Source organism: Myiozetetes cayanensis, unplaced genomic scaffold, assembly GCF_022539395.1.
Source record: "Myiozetetes cayanensis isolate MyiCay16 unplaced genomic scaffold, myiCay2020 scf4, whole genome shotgun sequence".
Classification (NCBI taxonomy): Eukaryota; Metazoa; Chordata; class Aves; order Passeriformes; family Tyrannidae; genus Myiozetetes; species Myiozetetes cayanensis.
The window spans coordinates 15997766-16018975 of record NW_026087631.1 but is presented as its reverse complement, the minus strand read 5'-3'; the positions used below and the strand labels follow the sequence as shown (position 1 = coordinate 16018975).

At 38.4% G+C, this 21210-nt stretch overlaps 1 protein-coding gene across 4 annotated transcripts in view; it reads left to right on the top strand.

Annotated features, from left to right (window-relative positions):
• The window catches only part of SNCAIP (synuclein alpha interacting protein), a 94007-nt gene that overhangs the window by 33020 nt on the left and 39777 nt on the right, over window positions 1-21210 (top strand). For all 4 annotated transcript variants that reach the window (XM_050329037.1, XM_050329034.1, XM_050329035.1 and 1 more), the window contains exons 2-3: window positions 5213-5315; window positions 14146-14218. In XM_050329037.1, the coding sequence (XP_050184994.1) occupies window positions 5259-5315; window positions 14146-14218 (130 nt within the window). In that variant the 5' untranslated portion in view covers window positions 5213-5258. The remainder of the gene's footprint in view (window positions 1-5212; window positions 5316-14145; window positions 14219-21210) is intronic.

The following is a 21210-nucleotide window of genomic DNA, read 5'->3' as shown; positions in this document are numbered from 1 at the left end:
ATTGAAACTTTAAGTAAATCCCCAAATATATTGTTATAGTAGTTCTGAGATGTGGCAAATAAAATCCCATGTGACATTTAGTAGGATTTCTTTGAGTTACAACTGAAATAAACATTTAATTGACAGCAGATCTTTTATTGTTACTTGTTATTTATGTATCCATAAATAATTAAAATTATGCATTCTCAATTAGTTGTTTTGTTTTGGCTCAATAAAGAAGCCAAAAGGGAGGACATTTTTCCTGTCCTCCCTCTTGGATTTAGTCTTTCACATGCTGTACTGAGGCTGTTTTTGTCTGAGGTCCTGAATCAATTTCCTTTTGAAGCTACTGAATTCACTACAGCCTTTTTGCAAAGGGTCACTCACTGCAGATCAGTTACACTTTTTTGTTCCACAGTTTTTCATTTAACAATCAGAACAAGAAAATGAACATGATATTTGCTTGTATCCTGCCTGTCACATCAGTATCTTCATTCACTCAGTTAATTGCTAGACAGCAAGTGCTTTCCTGTATGGCCTTGTTCTTGCCTGATGTGCAGTAGTATGGGTTAGCTCATGGCAGCTGAACTGACTTTTAAAACATTCCTGTTCTTCTCACATTTTTCATCCTCAAAAGGCACACCAGTCCTTAGGGATTGCTGATGGTGTGACTCTTTGTTTGAGACACTGGATAGAAAAATCCAAGAGTTGATCCACCTTAAAAATTAAATCTGTGAACAATTTTGTTTCTTATATAGGTAATCAATCCAGAGTAAAGTGTTAGTGTTTGCAGAGCTTGATGGATTGGTTCCCTGCATCTAATAATTCACTGCTACTATTAGTAATATTAGTATTATATTGGAAATGGCTTTTTTTGGTCCCTTTTTTCCTCATTCAGCTGATTTTGTTGCATGTTTGTTAGCAATAGGATTTGAGCTCAGGTGTCTAGTTTTAGCTGAGAAGGACAACAGCAGAGGAAATCTGTACTGCTCATGTTTGAATAGGAGAAGGTTGAATTTGATTTTGGATTCTGTTTATTATCTGTTGCAATGCAACATATGCAAAATGTTACTGTACTGATACTATTATTATTACTATGTTTCTGTGTGGTAATGGTTTTCTTCTTTTAGGTGTGAATTCTGAAAGCAGACCAGATTTCTTTTACCTGCAAAAAGCATACATGTGTATGCATGTGTCCCTCTGCAAGGCAAATCGCCAGAAAAAGAAATGCCCTTCTTTGGGTTAAAATTTTGTGGAATATTAAATTACTAGCTTCCAAAATACAGTTAGGAAAAATTTTAGGTTAAATGTCAAACGTTTGTGCTGACGGGCTAGAGACAGTCATCTGCGTTGCTTTGATGTTGGTGCTGGAAACACATTATTCATCTCATGGCCTTCATTACGGGCAGTTGCAATTTTGGTTGCAATTATTTTTACCTTGAATTTGACCAGTTGTGCTTATGATCTTGTGAATGCTGTTCAGATTGTTTATACTTCTGGTAATGTGCTGGATTCAGCCATTGCAAAGCTCTGAAAATAGTCACAACTCTGTGTTCTATCCTTACCATATGGTTTGCATTATACATGTTGTAGTTCTACTGTATTAAATTGTATCAGAAAAGTACACCTTTTGACTAAAACTCCATGTATAGTCATGGGAAATCTTGTTAGCTATAGTATATGACTTCAGTTACTGTCCAGTTTTACCTTATCAAGAAAAAAATTAATATCTTGTAGCAAACAGAATACATTAATCTCTTGCCCTTTCTTTTCATATAACTGAACACTATCTTCAGAAAGTTTTCTGTAGAGACAATGTGCTTGTTTTGGTTACCAACTTTCTATTCGGCCCTTGTGTGTTTTCATAGCCTTTATCTTTTTGTGAAGACGGAAGATAACATTTTGGAGAAGTAATTATAAAGGAATGTGGATTGACTTCATGGGTTGTGTACATCACTAGGTAAAATGCAGTCTTTTTGTCAGCTGTACATGGACACAGCAATTTTTTTTGCCTCAATGGGTTCTTGAAATTTAGAAAGGTTTGAAGGGTTGAGAATTTTTTGTTGTAAAATCTTGAGATATGTGGTAATCAAGAACAGTAGTTCTTTTACTAGAACGATGGAGGTTTTTTTACTGAAGTTTTTATTAATGGAATAAATCAATTTTAATTGAAAAATAAAAATACTATGTCACTTCGTGATTATTGCTTGCATAGCATGTTCAGAGCAGCTTTATTTATCTCTTCCATTGATTTTTAAATATAGTGGATGGGCATTTTTGTAATCCATTTAATTCCAGTGAAAAACTGAAATTTATTGAAGCGTTAGTTTGTTTTCAGACTATTTGTACGTTATGTGGTCCACAGATGTTTTTAATGTTTAAACTTTTATATTTTAATGTTCATTCCTACTTCATACATTTATCACCTTATGTAATAATAGAATCCTTTAATTTGTGTAGGACATTACATATAGAATCGTAGAATCATGGAATATTATAATTTGGACAGGGCCTACAAGGATCATCGAATCCAGCTCCTGACCCTACACAGGACAGTTGGTTAGAGCATAGTGCTAATAACACTAAGGTTGTGGGTTTGATCCCTATATGAGCCATTCACATAAGAGTTGAACTTGACAATCCTTGTGAGTCAGAGTATTCTCTGAAATCTGTGAAATCACACCATATGCCTGAGAGCATTGTCCAAATGCTTCTTGAACTCTGTCTGGCACCCTGGGGAGCCTGTTCCAGTGCCCAGCCACCCTCTGGTGGTTGGCATATATAGTCAGCATTTGCCAAATACATTTGACGTATACAGTCAGCATTTGTCTTGCTAAAACTGACTTAATAATTTGGCCTGAGCTGGTATCAGTAGTTACGGTGATAAACTGTCAGCTAGTCTCTACCTCTGTGGAGCGGGGGTCACAAGTCCTGCCTGCAAACTGCTCCCACATAGGCTCTATTCTCCACAGGTTCACAGATTCTGCCAGGAGCCTGCTCCAGCATGGGCTTTCCACGTGGTCATAGCCTCCTTTGAGCATCCAACTGCTCTGACGTGGGGTCCTCCATGGGCTGCAGATGGATCTCTGCTCCACTGTGGACCTCCACGGTCTGCAGGGGGACATCCTGCCTCACCATGGTCTTCACCACAGGCTGCAGGGGAATCTCTGCTCCAGTACCTGCAGCACCTCCTCCCACTCGTTCACTGACCTTGTTTTCTGCAGAGCTGTTGCTTTTCATATATTCTCACTCCTCTCTTCAGGCTGCTCTTGCACAGTAACTTTTACCCCTTCCTAAACCTGTTTTGTTTTTTTACAATTCTTTTTCATAGTTGTGGTTTGACTCCAACCAGCAACTAAGTACCACACAACCTCTTGCTCACCCCTGGAAGAGTAAAAGTGAAAAAACTCATGGGTTGGATCAAGACAGTTTATTAGGGAAAGCAAAAGCTGTGCATACAAGCAAAGCAAACCAAGGAATTAATTCACAATTCCCATCAGCAGGCAGGTGTTTGGCCATCTCCAGGAGCTGGGCTCCATCATGCTTAATGCTGGCTTGGGAAGACAAATACCATCACTCCAAACATTTCCCCCTTCCTCCTTCTTTCCCCCAGTTTTGTATGGTGAGCATGATACCAAATATCCCACTGGGTTGGTTGGGATCTCCTGTCTCAGCTGTCTCAACTCCTTGTGCACCTCCAACCCACTCACAGTTGGAGTGGGGTGAGGAGCAGAAAAGGCTTTGTCTCTGCATAAGCCCTGCTCAGCAATAATGAAAGTGCTCCTGAATTATTGACACTGTTTTCAGCACCAATCACAACCCCAGCCCTATACTAGCTACTGTGAAGAAGATTAACTCCATCCCAGCCAGAACCAGTACATTCATTTAATGGGAAAATGATGCTGGTAGTGCTTTATCTTCAGTAACTTGATGAGAAACAAAAATTTGCTTTTCCATCTATTTTAGCTTAAAGCTGTAGATGCTTCTTGGTTCTCTTTCTAATAACTACTCAAGAACAGGTGTCTTAAGGTCAGCTTTGTCCTTGGATAGTCTGTTATTAGGGTGATTAATGACTGCGGTTTGTTTGCCAATGACACCTGCAGAAAAGCATTTTTTTCAGGCTCTTTATCCTAGGAAATTCTTAAATGCATAAGAATGTTTCACACAGTGATTTTATTTAGACCTAACAGCTGACTTCATTATTCATTGACATATTTCTTGGCAGTTATATGGATAAACTAGGCTTGTGTTATTTTTTTCCTTCAGGCACTTCCTTTTGTTATGTACAAGTACTAGAAGGGTTTTATTTTCTTTCCTAATAATACTTAACACTTACGTAATGCCTCATAGTATTTAAAAGTGCATTAAATTTTCCTTGTTCAGCTTCCTTTAAAATAACTCCCTTTTCTACTTTTACTTCTGTTGCACTTGCATGTAGTGATAACACACACCTTCGTTCTAGTTACAATTAAGAATGAGGGGCTATTGTTTTTGATATTACGATTGATTGAGCTCCAATTTATTCAGCTCTACATACTGGCTTTTCCAGCCAAATTTCTTGCTTTGCTAGAGAATCTTCTCTTCTTTTTCACTTGCTGTGAGAAAATGGTCAAGGCCCCTGATTATTTGTGCACTCTGATATAATTCTGGCTTTGCCTTCATTACTGTTTTGTGATATGTGCTCTTACAGGCTGAACAGTGGTACACATTCATTTGTAAAGCACTGGCTGGACTGGGTATTAGTCTGCTTGTAAGCAGAGAAAAGGTGTTATAGCATTTTGTTTTCTGTGTGCAGCATAATTCTCTGTTCTTTTCTGCCATCTTGGGCAGGGGAAAATTGTAGGTGCATACTTAAGAGAAGATACCTCTTTAACACAGGTACGATTGCAAGGTTACAAGGGTGCTCAGCAGCTTAGATCATTACACCTGTGTTGAGCTTCTGGAGGAACTGAATGATGCTGAATGCTGAAGCATTTTTGACTTCCATTTCAAGTACTGCTTAGCTATTCACCCTAAAGATTGAAATGTCTGCTTCACAATATACAGAGTAGATGTGGCAAATCATATTTAGCTTTTAGGATTGTTATGAAAGACTTTAGTATTTGAGTTAAATGTTTTCATAACCTGCTGATAGCAGATATGGCATACTGCTGTGTATACCAACTGTATGAAGCATTTCGGTGTTGTTTTGACTCTTTCTTTAAAGACAATACATTTCTTTTTTCTTAATTAGGTCTTTACTTATGTGCTGACTCACCCAAAATGTCCATAGGAGAATAATGGAAGCCCCTGAATACCTTGATTTGGATGAAATAGATTTTAGTGATGACATATCGGTAAGTACAAATTTTATTTTATTTGTTCAAGTTGAGACAATCTTAGATGTCTCAGTCCTGGTGTAACAAACAAGACTTATTAGAAGCCACACTTTTTACTGTGTATATAGGAATGTTTGAATAGGTTGAAGCTAGGCTAAAATAAGATGTTTTGTAAAGGAAATCTCTGATAAGCTGGGAAGGAAAACTTGATTCCTGTCCTTCAGGTAGTAAAAGCTACTTGCAAATCATATTAATAAATTAGTTTTATTTTTGGGTTGCTTGTCTCCATTTTTTTCCTGAATGGTTTGATTTGTGTGTGCTGTAGTGTTAGCCTTAGACACGAAAATTGTAAGTTTTCCTTTTTTAATTAAACATATTTCAGTTATGAAAAAACTCCTGCTTCTCTGATTTCTGGCCTTTCCACCAGTAGCCATGTCCAAATACAGTGGGATTTTATCTGTTGGTGTGATGTAGCTACCTGGGACATGGTAGAGTACAGGAAGAGATAGAAGGACTTCCAGGGATTTGTAGGTGGCACTCATCCTTAGTGTCACGACTAAAACAACTGCAGCCGTAATGGCAAGGAAAAGTATTGTTCATCTACGTTGTTGGTGTTCTTGTGGGAAGCACTGATACAGTATAGTTGTCTATTACTCATAATACTACTCCTACTGCCAGTGTTTCTGCTTTTTGTGCAGTAGAGTTGTTTAATGTCTGATACACAATGGACTTGAATACATAAATCAAGTCTCTATAAGAGAATTTATTAATTGAATTTTCAGAGGAAAGTGTGCCACTGTCTCTTTCCACGTTTCATAGTTTCATTGTTTAATTTTTTTTTTTTTTTTTTTTTTACAAAAGACCTGGTTTTCCCTTTAGCATTTGGGACTCTTGATTCATTTTAAAACATTCCAGATGCTTTATTCACAGACAGATTCCTTTTGAAGAGGATTTTTTTTTTTTTTGGTACCTACTGTACTGTTGAATTTTTATTAAAGCAGAATATGGCAAATGCCCAAAATATTACAAGACAATGAACCAACCTTGAGTGAACACCTTATTATGGGCAACTTTCTTTTTATTGCTGTTATATACTATATTTTGTCCTGGTATCTGTTCCTATACTCAGTTTTGTAAAACTGTAAAACATAATAGATGTAACCTCTCCATGCCTCTCCCATTGTGGCTGTTGCTGCATACTGGTGGGTTAGGTTACTCACTTTTCTGCTGAACAGCTCAGGCTGCCTGCTTTAATAGCCTGTTCTTTCATTGGATGCTGAACATTAAATAAAAAACCAGCACAAATTATTGAGGTTGCAGTTTTACTCCCTGCTTTAGCAGTTAAGAGGACAAAAGATTTGTTGTCAGAATCCAGATTAAGAAGAGAATTCATGGTTTTTGTAGTGCTCTATTCATATCTTACCATATATGATTTAGAGATACCTAACCTTCGCATTTTATCATTAGCCCGTTCTGGTGAGAGCAGCTGAACAGCACCAGTGTTAGCCCTCTGGTTCTAATCCAGTGAAGAGGAGTGACTAAAAATAATGGCAGCAAGAAGTCTGTTAAAATAGTGCTCTTATAAATGTACCTGAGTTAAAAAGCTACTGTGTATAGCCCAGATCTTTGTAGTCCATTTCATCAAAAATGATCAAAATGTGATAGACATAAAAAGTAGATAGGAAGACAGGAATTTGTTTTAAAAGGCAAATAGATATATAAGTTGATTTGCAGTTTGGTTGGTTGGTTGATTGGTTTGGTTTGGTTTACTATGTTTTGGATTTTTTATGTTACTTTTGTACATGAATAAAAGGAAACTACGTTTTCCAAGATCACAGAATCATAAAATGGTTTTGGTTAGAATGGACCTTCAAAGGTCATTCATTTCCAGTCCCTGTGTAATACAAAGGGGCACCTTCCACTAAGTCAGGTTGCTCAAAGCGTCATTGTGATAGGTTGACCTTGACTGATCACTAGGTGCCCACCAAACTACTCTGTCACTCCCCTTTCATTAAAAAGATGGGGAGAAAAATATGACAAAGAACTTGTGCTTCAAGGAGAGGGACGTCACTCACCAATTACTGTCATGGATAAAAAAGGCTCATCTCGGGGATATTAATTTAATTTATTGCTAATCAAATAGCATAGGATAATGAGAAACAAGGGTAAATCTAAAAACACCTTTTCTCCACCCCTCCCTTCTTCGCAGTCTCAGCTTCATTCCTGAGTGCTCTACGTTGCCACCTCAATAAGTGCAGGGGGATAAGGGGGGATGGGGTTTGCATTCAGTTCATCACATGGTGTCTCTGCCATTCCTTTCTTCTCATACCCTTTGCCTGCAGCAGCATGGAGTGCCACCCACTGAAGACAGTCCTTTATGAACTTCTCCAGTGTGAGTCCTTCCCAGAGGCCACAGTTCTTTATGGACTGCACCAATGTGCATCCTTTTGCTGAGGTACAGGCCTTCAGGAACAGGCTGCTCTAATGTGGGTCTCACAGAGGGTCACAGTTCCTGCCAGAAAACCTGCTCCTCTGTGATCTCTCCACAGGCCTTAGTTCCTGCCAGGAGCCTACTCCAGCACTGTCTCCCCATGGGATGCAAGTTTCTTCAGAGCACATCCACCTGCTTCAGTGTGAGGTCCTCTATGTGCTGCAGACTGGGTATCTGCTCCATCATAGTCTTCTCTGTAGACTGTAGGAGAATCTCTGCTCCAGGGCCTGGAGGACTTCCTTCCCCTCCTTCTTCACTGACCTTGGTGTCTGCAGCCCTGTTTCTGTCAGATTTTCTTACTCCTCTCTCCCAGCTGCTATTGTGCAGTGTTTTTCATCCTTTCCTAAATCTGTTATCCCAGAGCTGCTACCATCATCTTTGATGGCATCAGCATTTGCCAGCAGCCAGTCCATAATGGAGTCAGTTGCTTCTGACCTACAAAGGGGCAGGCCCTCCTGTTAGTTTGCCACATAAACCAGACACTATCATGAATGATAGGCATCCACAACCTCTCTGGGCAACCTGTTGCAACTACCCTAATTATAAAAAGTGTCTTTTGGTATATCCAATCTAAACTGATGTTCTTTCATTTGCCCCTTGTCCTGTCAGTACAGGCCCTGGCAAAGAGCCTTTCTATATTTTTCTTATAAGGCTCCTTTATATATTGAAAGTCCATAAGAAGGTCTCCATGCAGCCTTCTGTTCTCCAGGATGAAGAACTCCATCTCTCTCAACTTTACTTCACAACAGAGGTGTCCAGCCCTCTGGTTCCTTTCGTGGTCACCTTCTTGACCCACCAAAGAGGTCCATGTCTTTTTTTTTTGTCCCAGGGGCACCTTAACCTGAGGCAGTACTCTAGATGCACTCTCCCAAGAATGAAGTCAAGGGGAAAGATCACCTCCTTCACTGTGCTGGCTGTACTTTCAGCACAACCCAGGAATATGATTGGCTTTCTGGTCTGCAAGTGAACATTGGCTGTTTAAGTCAAATTTTTATCCATCAACATACCCAGGTCCTTCTCTGCAGGGCTGCTGTCAATACCCAAGTCTGTATCTGTATAGATACTGGGGGTTGCCCTGACACATGTGCTGGATCTTGACTATGTTGAACCTCATGAGGTTTACTTGGACCCACACCTCAAGCCTTCCCAAGGTCACTCTGGATGGCTTCCTTCCCTCCAGCAAATCAAACACACCACTCAGCTTGGTGTTCTGTGAAGAATTCCTAAGTGTGCACTCCATCCCTTCATTTATGTCATTGATAAAGATATTAAATGGTATTGGTTGCAGTGTGCATCCTTGGGGGACACCACTCATTATTGGCTTTTGCGGGGATATTGAGCCTTTGATTGTAACTTGTTGGACATGGCCCATTTTTTGTCCAACTATCCATTAGACCATATCTCTCCAAAGTAGCGGCAAGGGTCTGTTTGGAGGCAGTGTGCCAAAGGCCTTGCAGTTCAGGTTCACGTAGATGACATCTATAGCCCTTGCCACTCCATTGTAGAAGGCCACTATGTTAGGCAGGCACAGTTTGCCCTTTGTGAAGCCGTGCTGGCTGTCTCAAATCACCTCTCTGTCATCCACACGTTTCAGTATAACTTCCAGGAGGATCTATTTCATGGTCTTACTGATCACTGAGGTATGACTGACCTGCTTGTACTTCCCAGGGCCCTTCTTTTTATCCCTGTTAAAAATGAACATGATATTCACTTTTATCCAGTCACTGGAGACTGACCGCTATGACTTTAAAAATAGGATTGAGAGTGGCTTAAGTGCTACATCTTCCAAGTCTGTGAGAGCTCTGGAGTCCAAATATGATGCTTATTTTACAAACTAAGATGGTTCTGTTTCAGATCCAAATGGTATAGTATATTTGACTGTAGTTTAGACAGCAGATTAGGTTTCTGGGGCTCTTGTTTAGAGTAAACAAAAATAATATTCTGTCTGCAGAGACATAATGCAACCTAGCTGAATATTTTTGTTTATTTCCTCATTAATAACTATTCCCAGAAAGTAAGAAAAAAAAGGATCTCTAAGTTGCATTAAATCATAGGTACATTATGAAATGTATGTTTTAAGCTTACACCTTTTTTTCCATTTCTCCTGATTTTGACTGTAAATTTATTCCTGCTTGTAGGTTTTATGCTGCTGGTATGTCTACCTCAAGGTTTCCTAATCCTTTGATTGAAATGCAGGATTTCTGTTGCACTGGAAAACTGTGCAAATTGAAACTATTTTATTTCTTTGTTTACAGAAATAATACAGGATAACCTCATCATAACCAGAGCTCCTGATGCTAGGACATTTGTAAACATTTAAAGGTTCACTGTCTAGATTATTGATCTGATCATTCAAACAGCTCTGAATGAATAAAACCCATGGCTTAGTGTTGCCAGTGTGGGACTGGGCCTAATTTAAAAGTTTGTGAAATGCAAGTTCAGTAATTGAATTCAAATATAATTAAACAGCTGTTGAATTTTCAGTGATTTTGAAACAGCTTGAAAAACTTCATGTGAATCCTCGCCTGGCAGTGAAGATGTAGACTATGTATGGTCAGGACTGTGCCCAATCTACTCCCTTCTCATTTATTCAACACGGGGCACATCCTGAGCCTGCTGTCACCCTTCGTTTGCCATAGGAAGAGCTGGATCACCCAGCACTGTGTCAGCCTGATCTCTTTCCTCTGCTTTTTTGTTGTTCTGAAGCTGCTCAAATTGACACTACTGTTGAGAAAAATCTTCCTGCAACATCAGGCCAAGTATTGTTGATTTACTTTTTCTCAGTGTAGCTTGCTACTACCAAGTAGCACTAGAGCACCATAGACTAGGAAAAAGGGTAGTGTTGCACAGTTATAAATGATTAATAAAATATATTATAAAGTTATTAATTTTAATGGGATTTTAATATTAAGGAGACAGTTTTCCACTGTAGCAAATAAAAAAGTAGACTGTTAAATAGTTTACTGTAATAATAACACCTCGAAAAAAATAACTGTAGTGAAGGAAGGTTCCTGTTTTCAGTATCTAAACGGAAACAAAGAGCTGTGCTTTTAAGAGCAGGACAGAGTCACTGGTGTCTTGATCCAGTGGAAGCAAATTATTTGAGTTTTGATACTGCAAACAGTTGGAGTTGGACATGGTCCTTCATGTGTTGAGGGTGTCATGGTTATGGTAACACGGTCTGAAGGTCACACTGTGCATCCAACTTTGCACTTTGACTCCAGTTTAGGAAATATTGAAAGTATTCTCCACAACAGAATCTGCAAAGTAACTTTTGCTTCTTAATTTACAGGGTTTTTTACTATTTTATATATGCATTTCTGTGCTCTACACATGATCGGTTATTTCTTTTTTCTAATATTTCTTGGACACAAATGAGTCTGCAAGTGGTAGACAAGTGGCACAACACAGAACAACCGTGTTAAAAATATTTTTTTTCATGTGTTGGGTTTAAAATTCGTTGCATTAAAATCTGAGAACCATATGAAATTTAAAAGGTTAACTTTTGTATTAATTTAGATTCTGTAGTGGAGTTTTTTATAATGAACAAATGTTTTGCATTATAAGGGAGGTTCCATTTTCCCCTGAATTAGCAGTGTCTGTTGGAGAAAGTTGGGAATATGGAATACTTGCTACTTCTTGTATCTTGTTTGCTCTTGGTACTGTTCTTCCATCTTACAGAGTTCTTAAGGGTTTGACTAAACACAGCAAAAGAACCCAGACTTCAAAGAGTAATAAAAAATTCCATTATGTGCATTATATTGGGAATAAGCCCTTAGTTTTGTTACTGAATTTCACCCTCACAACAACAGACTTTAGTTATATAACAAAGATCAGACTAAGCATTGACTAGCAAAGTGACCTGATGTGCTTAGCTCTTACACTGTCAGTTATGTGTTTGGGCATGGACCTTAACTCTGTCTGAGTCTAATGGTGAAATGTGAAAAGTGGTGTTTAATTTTGTGTGCAAAAAATTTTGAAATTATCAAAGAGTTGAAAGTAATTAATTTTACATGCTCTTGAATAAGCATTAAGTCTAAAATTCTGCTCTAAGAAAGGGTTGCAATCTCAACCTCTTTTGCTGTCCTTCTGTGCAACCTTGAAATTTAAGATTGAAGAAAAGCTAAAAAACATTACTAATGATTAAAACTGTAGCTAGAGTATAAGAAAAAGTAGTTCTAGTGGGAAGAGCTGGGAATGGATTGTTTTTATGATTGGGAAAGGTCCACTTTAGAGTGTAACTTTAGTTGTTTCCTGGGTCAAAAGCTGGTTCTTCACATTTTAACCACAAAATACAGAAAGCAGAAATGTAAATGTGCAGAAATCTTTTTGAGGACAGAGGTGAGTGGGAGGAAATCTGTTAATGAAATCAAACCAATATGATTAAAATGTATAATCAAATTTATAACATTGAATACATTTTTGGTGGTAAGATGAGGTAACTGAATACATTCCAGTGCAATGCTGAAACAGAAAAATATCTTTCTTCCAGGAAAGAATATGAAAAAGACAAAAAAAAAAAAAAAGATGGCTTTCTGTTTTTGAGGTTGCCTGAAAAATCGCATAGCAATGAAATACCAAAGGCCTCTTTCTAATTCAATTACAAACTGTATAATAATTTAAACTGCACCAGCTGGTCTTATGAAGCTACCATGTTCCTTGGAGACATGTTTTTTGGATTCTCTGAAGAATCTTACTGGACCAGTTCAACATTGCGTTTGAGTCTTTGTGCCGAAATAGCAAGATGTACAGCTTAACAGCTCAGGCTTTATTAAACAGCAGCTAAAGTGAAGCACAGCACATGGTGTTTGTCCATGTCTGTGTTTAACTTGTATTAATTTGTATTTAGTAGCATTTCAGGCTGTCACATCCTGGAGCACTCACAACCTTATAGAAAACTCTTTGTTTGGTGGGGTTTTGAATCACTGGGTTTACCATGGAGTACTGCTACACACTTTAATTAATAAGTTCAGTCTTGATCCTGGAAATACCTGTAAGAACTTCTTGTGGTTGAGGTTTCTCAATACCTCCCTGAATCAGATCAGCAAGAGAAAAAGTAAAGCATGGGAAGTTTTTGAGACTTAATAAAGTAACTACAGTAGTTTGAGTAACAATCTTAAACTTGCACCAGAAAAACTAATTCTGCAGTTGGTGTCATGAGCTTGACTTCAGATTATTTTGAAGTAAATTGTCAGCTGTGCATTAGAAACATGTCAAACATTGAATGACAAACTGTCAGCAAAAACCAGGACAATGTATGACTGTTTCTTTTTTGTATGGAAGGTTGTGGGTTTATATGTAGTTGTTTTACTTTACTGGTCAACAGTACACCAGCTAAAATATCTGTTTCTTTGAAAACATATGTTGTTTATGTATTCTTTAAAAAAATTTCAGTTGTGCTAATCCTAAATGCTTTTTTCTGTTTTAGTTTCTAAAATACTTGCTTTTATAGTTTGGGTTTGGTTTTTTGTTTGTTTGTTTTTTGGTTTTGTTTGGGGTTTTTTTTGTATAAGCAAAGTCATTGATCTTTCTCTCACAGATGTAATGATTTTCATTTGTTTAAGTGAAAATTCCTATAACATTTAAGCATTTGATTAAAGAAGACTTGCTGTTAAGTTACTGTATATCAGAATGTATGGATTTATAACACTCGATCATGTGTCTTTCCAAAGGTATTCCAGAAGTTTATAAGGAAAAAAATCTATTTAGTAAAATAAGTATGTCATCCCTGTTTTATTTCCCTTTCTAATGCTGAATTCAGAAAATAACTTATTGATTAATATCAGATATATTTGTCACATCAAAATAATAATGCAAGTTTGCTTTAATAAAGCCTAGGTTAGAGAAATGAACCTGTCCTCTCATATGTGTATGTTACACACATCCATCTCTGAAACCAGATCTGTACAGTGCAAATATTCTCTTTTACATACTGGTTTGTGACAACTTGAATTCTAATTTTTAAGCATGACATACGTTGCAGTGCAGTCACCATAACAGATGCACAGGTGGGCAAAGTGAGACCCATGAAGTTTGCTGTGGAGCTCAGATGTATTCTGACCTTCAATGTACCTTGCATTGTGTTGCATTCTGGTTTTGACTTAAATAATGGTCTTATGCAGGAAGGAGAAATCTGAGATACTTTGCTGTTGCTTTGAATGTCTTTTTTGTATGCTTTGAGATGGGACACAAAAGCAAGTAGGTGCTATCTACTTTTCTCATGAGAAGACCATCAGACTACCAGAAGTACCCTTGGCTGGTAGATTTTGTTAGTGTCCATGAGATTTGGACCTCTTGAAAGTCCTATGTTTTATCTTTTTAAATTATTACTTCTTTTTTTTTCTTTTTTTTTTTCAGTATTCTGTAACTTCTCTCAAGACCATCCCAGAATTATGTAGAAGGTGTGATTCACAAAATGAAGACAGATCAGGTATGATGTCCATTTCTGTCCACACATCATTTTATAGGCTTTTTTTTTTTTTTTTACTCATGTACAACTTGGCAATAATAGCTTCTTGGCAGTGTGCTTTTGTTTTGTTTTCTCTCATTTCTGTACATCTTTCTGGAAACATGACTTACTTTGTGTTTTTTTTCAACAGATGTTAGTTCATTAGAAGGAAAAAAAGTTCCAAAAAAGGATTTGGCTGTATACAGATAAATGTAGGGCTTCATCTCAGCAGCTCCAAACCACAGTATATGCAACAATTTACTTGAAAACCCGAGAAACCATTGGTGACAAGACGTAATAATGTAGGCGCCAATGAAAAAATGTTGGATATATTTATTGCCCATATGGTCACGACCAGTTTGAGGGATGATGTTTTGCCAGAGTCTGAAACTGTATCAAGGATGCTACATGATAGAATCTACTCTAAGGCATACTGTAACAGTTAAGATTAAAACTGAGTTTTTTAGTTTAATAGTGTAAACTAAATGAAGAATCATGGCATATAGATGAGAACCAGCTGGAGACCTTCTCCCTGCCCCCCTGACAAAAAGTGTATTCAGTGCTGGTTTTCACTCTGTAAATCAGATTAATTCACTTTTATTTTTCTCTTCCTGATGGAGGAGAAATGAATTGGTGAGAGGAGCATTTTTGTTGAGCTATGAAAAGTTTATTGTGCTTTCTGGTGTTTTAATTGAACTTTGTGAATGTTGTTTTGTCAAGTACTTTTATAACAGAAATGGGAGACCTTGAATTCATGGGATGATAGAAGGCTTTCAGAACTGTGCTATGCTTGGACAACTTCTATTTCTGTATTTCCTTACAGACTGTTTTAGATTTCTAATGTATGTAACTAAGTCAAACCTTTCTGATAGCTATTTCTTCTACCAGAATCATTAAAGGCCAGGTCATCACATGACACTGTTCTTGGCAATAAAGGGACGCAAAGGTCTCCTTACCACACTTCTTGCCATGTTACTGCCCATACAGGGCACAGCACTGATTGCACACACATTACTTGTTGCAAGCAAAAGCAGCGAAGAAGTGTAAAGGGAGACCACTTCGTATTCACCCCACTCAATTTACCCTATCTCACACTACCCCAATCTCCCCACATCCTGCTCCCTCCTCCCCTCCATATTCCACTCATTCTTCCCATCCTTCCCCACTGCACCTTTCCCTCCTTCCCCTGCCTCACCCCATCTCCTTTCTTCTCTCTTCTTCCTACCTTCTTACCAATTCTCCCCCTGCTTCTTCATCCATTGCACCCTCTTGTCTTCCCCTTTTGTTCTTTCTCCTTCCCTCTTCTTCCCCTCCCCTTCTTACCTCTTCTTACCACCATTCTCCCCAGTGTCTCCCCATCCTCCTGTTCTTACACAATTTCTCCACCCTATTTTCCCCCCATTCTTCTCTCATTTCTCCTACCTCCTCTTCTTCTATCTTCTTTCTCACCCACTTCTTCCCCCTTCTCACCTTTTTCTTCCCTGCCATTCTCCTTAGCATTCATCCCCTCATTCCTTCCTGCATTGCTCCTACCATTCTCCCCACTTTTCCTCCTCCCATTCTTCTTTCCCCATTCTCCCCACCATTCTCCCCACTGTTTTTCCATCTGTTCAACCTACCATTCCTCCCCCCGCATTCTTCACCCCCATTCTCCTCAGTGTTCACCCTGTCATTTTTCCCCCAATTTCCCCAGACCTTAATTTTACTTCCCCCACATTCTTCCCTCCCCAGTCTTTCCCACCATTCTTCCCCACAACTCTTTTCCTCTGTTTTTCCCTTCAGTCATTCCCCCAGTGTTTCCCCCAAGTATTTTACAATGTTCTTCCCACCATTCTCCTAGACCTTTCTTTACCCGATTCCTCTCACCATTCTCCTACCCATTATTTAGTGCCCCGCATTGTTACCCTCTTTGTTCCCCCACCCAGTATCTCCCTCATCTCTTCCAGGTCTCCCTCTTCTCTACTTTCTCACTACCAACATTCCCACCCCCCCTCTGCCTATAAGCAGCTGATCATGTGGCAGAGGAGCTTTACCTAATCTTGTCATGCAAAAGAATTAAAGCTACTCATTCACTCAACTGCTCCAAGAGAAAGCTGAACTAGAGAAGGAGAACAAGATTAGCCCCTGAGACCAATTGCACTGATTGGTCCGTTCATGAGGACGGCTTAGCTACAAAAAGAAAAGTATGTTCTTTTTTAAATTCAGGTAGTAGTCATAAAGTAAAATGCGGACTGAGAGCAAGGATGAAGTACGAGTTATGAGCTCTTCCTTTAGATTGGGGGATGCTGACACTTATTGTGTAGCTCTGTTCTTCTGTGATTGCTTCTGCAGTTGGACATTTTTTAATTATGATTTTAATTACTTCTGCATTCACTTATTTCCTTGAAAAAGGGTTGACAGATGCAAATACAGGCATTGCTAGAAGACAGTAGTAGCTCTGGCTACTACTACAGTAGTGTGCCAGTGGAAGTTAATTCACAACTTGGTTAAAAACCTTGAGTAAAAAAGAGATCTTTAGCACTGATAATAGTATTGGTCAAGTGGAAACAGTACTAAATTCTGGGTTTTCTCTCCACTTGTCAGTTTTGAGCTTTGGTGAATGGAAATAGTACTGAAATCCTTTTATTTTTACTTTGTTTAGTTACTGAGTAATCATGTAGTGCTGCACAGGAGGATGTCACTATATCTCTGTACAGACTTCAGTATCTGAAGCATCTTGAAATATCAATATCAAGAACCATATCAGTCAACATTGTGTGTTGCCTCATTTGCTGACTTTTCATAGTTGCTTTTGATGCAGTTTCTTGTCTTCCTCATATTAGAGACCATTAAAATAACTTTTTCAAATTATTGTTGGTACCTACTATTTTTGATAAATATAAACTATATCATAAATCTTTAGTATGTATGACATTCATGCTATTTTATATCTGTACTGCATTGTTAATTCAAGTAGTCACACATAGAAAAACTCAGAGGTTTTACAAAGAGCTGATCCAGTTTTCTACCTCATTGTGTAGTTTTTCCTCCTTGAACTCCCACTGTCACCTCCCTTTATTGGACAACACTGACCAGTGACGTGTATTGGTGGGATAGTCGTAGAATCATAGAATCAACCGGGTTGGAAAGGACCTTTGAGATCATCAAGTCCAACCCTTGATCCACTATCACCGTGGTTACTAGACTATGGCACTAAGTGCCACATCCAGTCTTATCTTAAAAACCTCCAGGGATGGAGAATTCTGTAAAGAATTTCTTCCTAATATCTAACCTAAACCTCCCCTGGCAGAGCTTAAGACCATAGCCTCTTGTCTTACTGATAGCTGCCTGAGAGAAGAGGCTGAACTCCACCGGGCTACAAGTCCTGTGGTTCCTTCCTCACTCTTTTTCCAGATGTGCATGAAAGTCATGCAGTCAGAACAGTCTCAATGCTCACTCAGAATCACAGAATATTTTGATTGGAAAATAACCACAAGGGTCATTTAAGTCCAACTCTTGGCCCTTCTCAGGACAAACCCAAGTATCACACCACATCTGAGAATATTGTGCAAATGCTTCTTGGATTCTGGCAGAATTGGTGCTGTAACCCCTTACCTGGGAAGCATGTTTCACTGCCCAAGAGTCCTCTGAGTGAGGACTTTTCCTAATATCCAGCCTAAACCTTCCTGAACAGAGCTTCCTGCCAGTGCCTCGGGTTCTGTCACTGTTCACCAGAGAAAAGAGATCAATGTCTCTCCCTCCTCTTCCCCTCACAAGGAAGTTGTAGACTGCAGTGAGGTCTCCCCTCAGTCTCCTCTTCTCCAGAATGAATAGACCAAGTGACCTCAGCAGCTCCTCATACAACTTCCCCTCAAGGCCCTTCACCATCCTTACTGCACTCTTTTGGGCACTCTCTAACAGCTTAATATCTTTCTTATATTGTGGTGCCCAAAACTACACACAATATTCAAGCTGAGGCTACGCCAGTGCAGAACAGAGCGGGACAATCCCCTCTCTCGACCGGCTGACGATGCTTTACCTGATGCCCCCCAGGACACTTTTGGCCCTCCTGGCTGCCAGGGCACTGCTGACTCAGATTCAACTTGCCATCGACCAGGACCCCCAGGTCCCTTTCCATGGTGCTACTCTCCAGGCTCTTATTCCCTGTCTATACACACAACCAAGGTTGCCCCATCCTCGGTGAAGAATCTGACACTTCCTTTCTTTGAACTTCTTATAGTTGATGATTGCCCAGTCCTCTAATTTGTCGAGGTCTCTGTCCAGGGCCTCTTGGTCTTCAAGGGAGTCAATAACTTCTCCCAGTTTTCTATCAGCTACAAACTTACTTCATATCTCTTCAAGTCCTGCATCCAAGTCATTTATGACACCTCGCTGTCCTTCTTGGATATAGGGAATTCTGACTCAGAAAAATTCCAAGGGATCCTTGGAGCCAAAATATGTGTGCCAGTACCCCCAGATTACAGGGTGAAAGATATATGAAATTGGCAAAAAAGTGCAGGGCAAATCACTGTTTATCTGCAATAAAGCATGATTAATTGTTTTCTCCACCATCATGCTTCAAGAGAATGATCTTTGTAGCTAGCATAATAACCACTAAGATGGACATTAGCTCACTTGATTAGAGCAAAGTGCTAAAAACACCAAGATTGTGGGTTTAAGCACTTACAGGCCATTCACTTAAAGGTTGGACTCAATTATGTGGGTCCCTTGTAATTCATAATATTCTGTGATTCTGTAATTGTTCATCTTCAAAGACAGAAAACTGAAAAATGTACTTTATAAATGGATCTAGTTAGCTCATTTTTCTGAAAGGAATTCTTAGCCAGTGTGCCCATTGATTTCTAGCATTGTTTAATATAGAATGATAAACTGAAACAGAAATAAGTCCTTTATGCTTTTGTTACTAAGCGTGGAATTGGATAAATTCTTTCTGGACAAATTTTCTAAGGCCACTTGAACAAATGGCTCAAGACATCTGTGTTCAACAAGCTTCACTGAACCATGTCATTGTTAAGTAAATTCTGTCATCTGTGATGACTTTTGGTTGCCATTAAATGGATGTTTCCAGTGAAGGCAACATACTACTCTAGATCTTTATTCACAGAATGATAAAAACAAATTCACCTTTAATGTCCAGCAGGTGTCATTCCACAATATTTCATTCCCGAAGTAACTGTCATTCACAAAATTATTCAAGAGATTAGTTTCCTATTTGAGAAAAAGAAACAAATCAGTGAACGTAAAAGTGCAGACAATTTCTGTCTCAAGCTCCTGGTAGTTTTTGAGTTGTATGAGAAAGTAAAGTAAAATTTGATTTGGAGGCAGTGTTACATGGCATCAGTTTGACAACCTGTTGTGCTCCAAATATCTCCCAGGTAAATATATCTGAAACAATACAATATTGTTTGGATTATTCCTTGGTAGAATACTGAAGAATTTTCTCTTACAATAAAACAATACTTGTGGTAACTACATATAAACTCTTTTTCTAACTCATTTTCACATTCTCCCTCTTTCTGTTTTACATATTTAGTGCCAAAATGACCTGTTCTGATTTTTCATTAGAACTTTGCTTGCTACCTTCCTTTTACGTCCATAGATAATCTGAACAAGGGTAAACCCAATTTATTAATTTCCAAATTTTCTTTGCATCTCCTATATTCTCTACTGTAGAATGACATCTTTTGTACTGTTATTCCTCAAGCCAAGATAAGAAAAATTATTCATTCCCTGAGGCTCGTAATTATGTTTGAAATACCTGGAAAAGATGCACTGTTATTTAAAGCATTAATTATTATTTTCCCTCTATTCCCTTTCTTACTTCTTTGGAGTGACTTCAAATTCCATTTATATGGGAACAAACCCTCTTTGTTCTTACCTGTGCAGGATCGTTCTTTATTTCAGGTTCTCACGCTATACAGCTTACAGTAGAGAACTCTAATATGTATTCTTGTACAAGTTATTGATATATTAAAACTATAAAACAGTGCCACCTTCAGTTAAAATTGTTAAATATGAATTCAGTTATATTAATAAAACAGCAAATAGATATTCAGAAGTGGTTTTGATTATCCATTGACTTGGGACATCCCTTCCTCTATCACTTGGAGCTCAAGCACTGCTGCCAGTATGGGGAAAACATTTGTGTTAACAACAATGAGGAGTTTTCTGAAAGTTTCCCTAGTGTAGTTAACACCTCAGCATCTGTATTCAAAATCAGAATCACAGTGCTTTAAATGGACCTGGAATTAATACAAGTCTTAATTGATTCAAGAGTCTCTGCTGAAGTCTTATCACAAGGAAGAAGCTCAGGCATTTCTTTCATATGACAGTAAAACTCTAAATGCAAAACTTTGTATAGACTTGTTGCAGGTCCCCTCCTAATATTACATGAGCAAAATGTTAAAATACTGCATTTAAAAAAATGTGGGCAGTTGTCAATGCTATTCCCCTATTTTCTTAATGAAAAACTTGTCAGTGTTATTTTCATTATACTCAGGACAATTTAAAGGTGTTTGGCACTAGATTGTAAATATCACAGAAATTGCCTGTAACACAACAGGGTAAAGTTTCATCTGTGCACGAGGTAGTCGTCATAGTTGGAGATAGTTGGAGAAAACCCAAGGAGTTACCCTGTAATACTGCAGATGCTTGTATAACAGATAAAACTCCCCCTCTCACCTCCTCATGCTCTAGACATAGAGATGATGTTGAAAAATACTCTGAAGTAAACAGATGCTTCCATTTTGAAATGTTATAAAGATCTTCTTTTAAAAAGTCCAAGGTTAATTTTGAATCTCTTAAAATAGAATCAGATAAAGTGATTAAACTGCAAGAGAAGTTGCGTCCTATTTGTCCCCTTTTCTGATTACTTGTCCCCAGTAGTTCTAGGACATCTATAAGTAAGTAAATAAGTAAATAAAACTATAAATAAACCTACAAACCTCTTGATTCACATTTTGCATTTTCTCTTC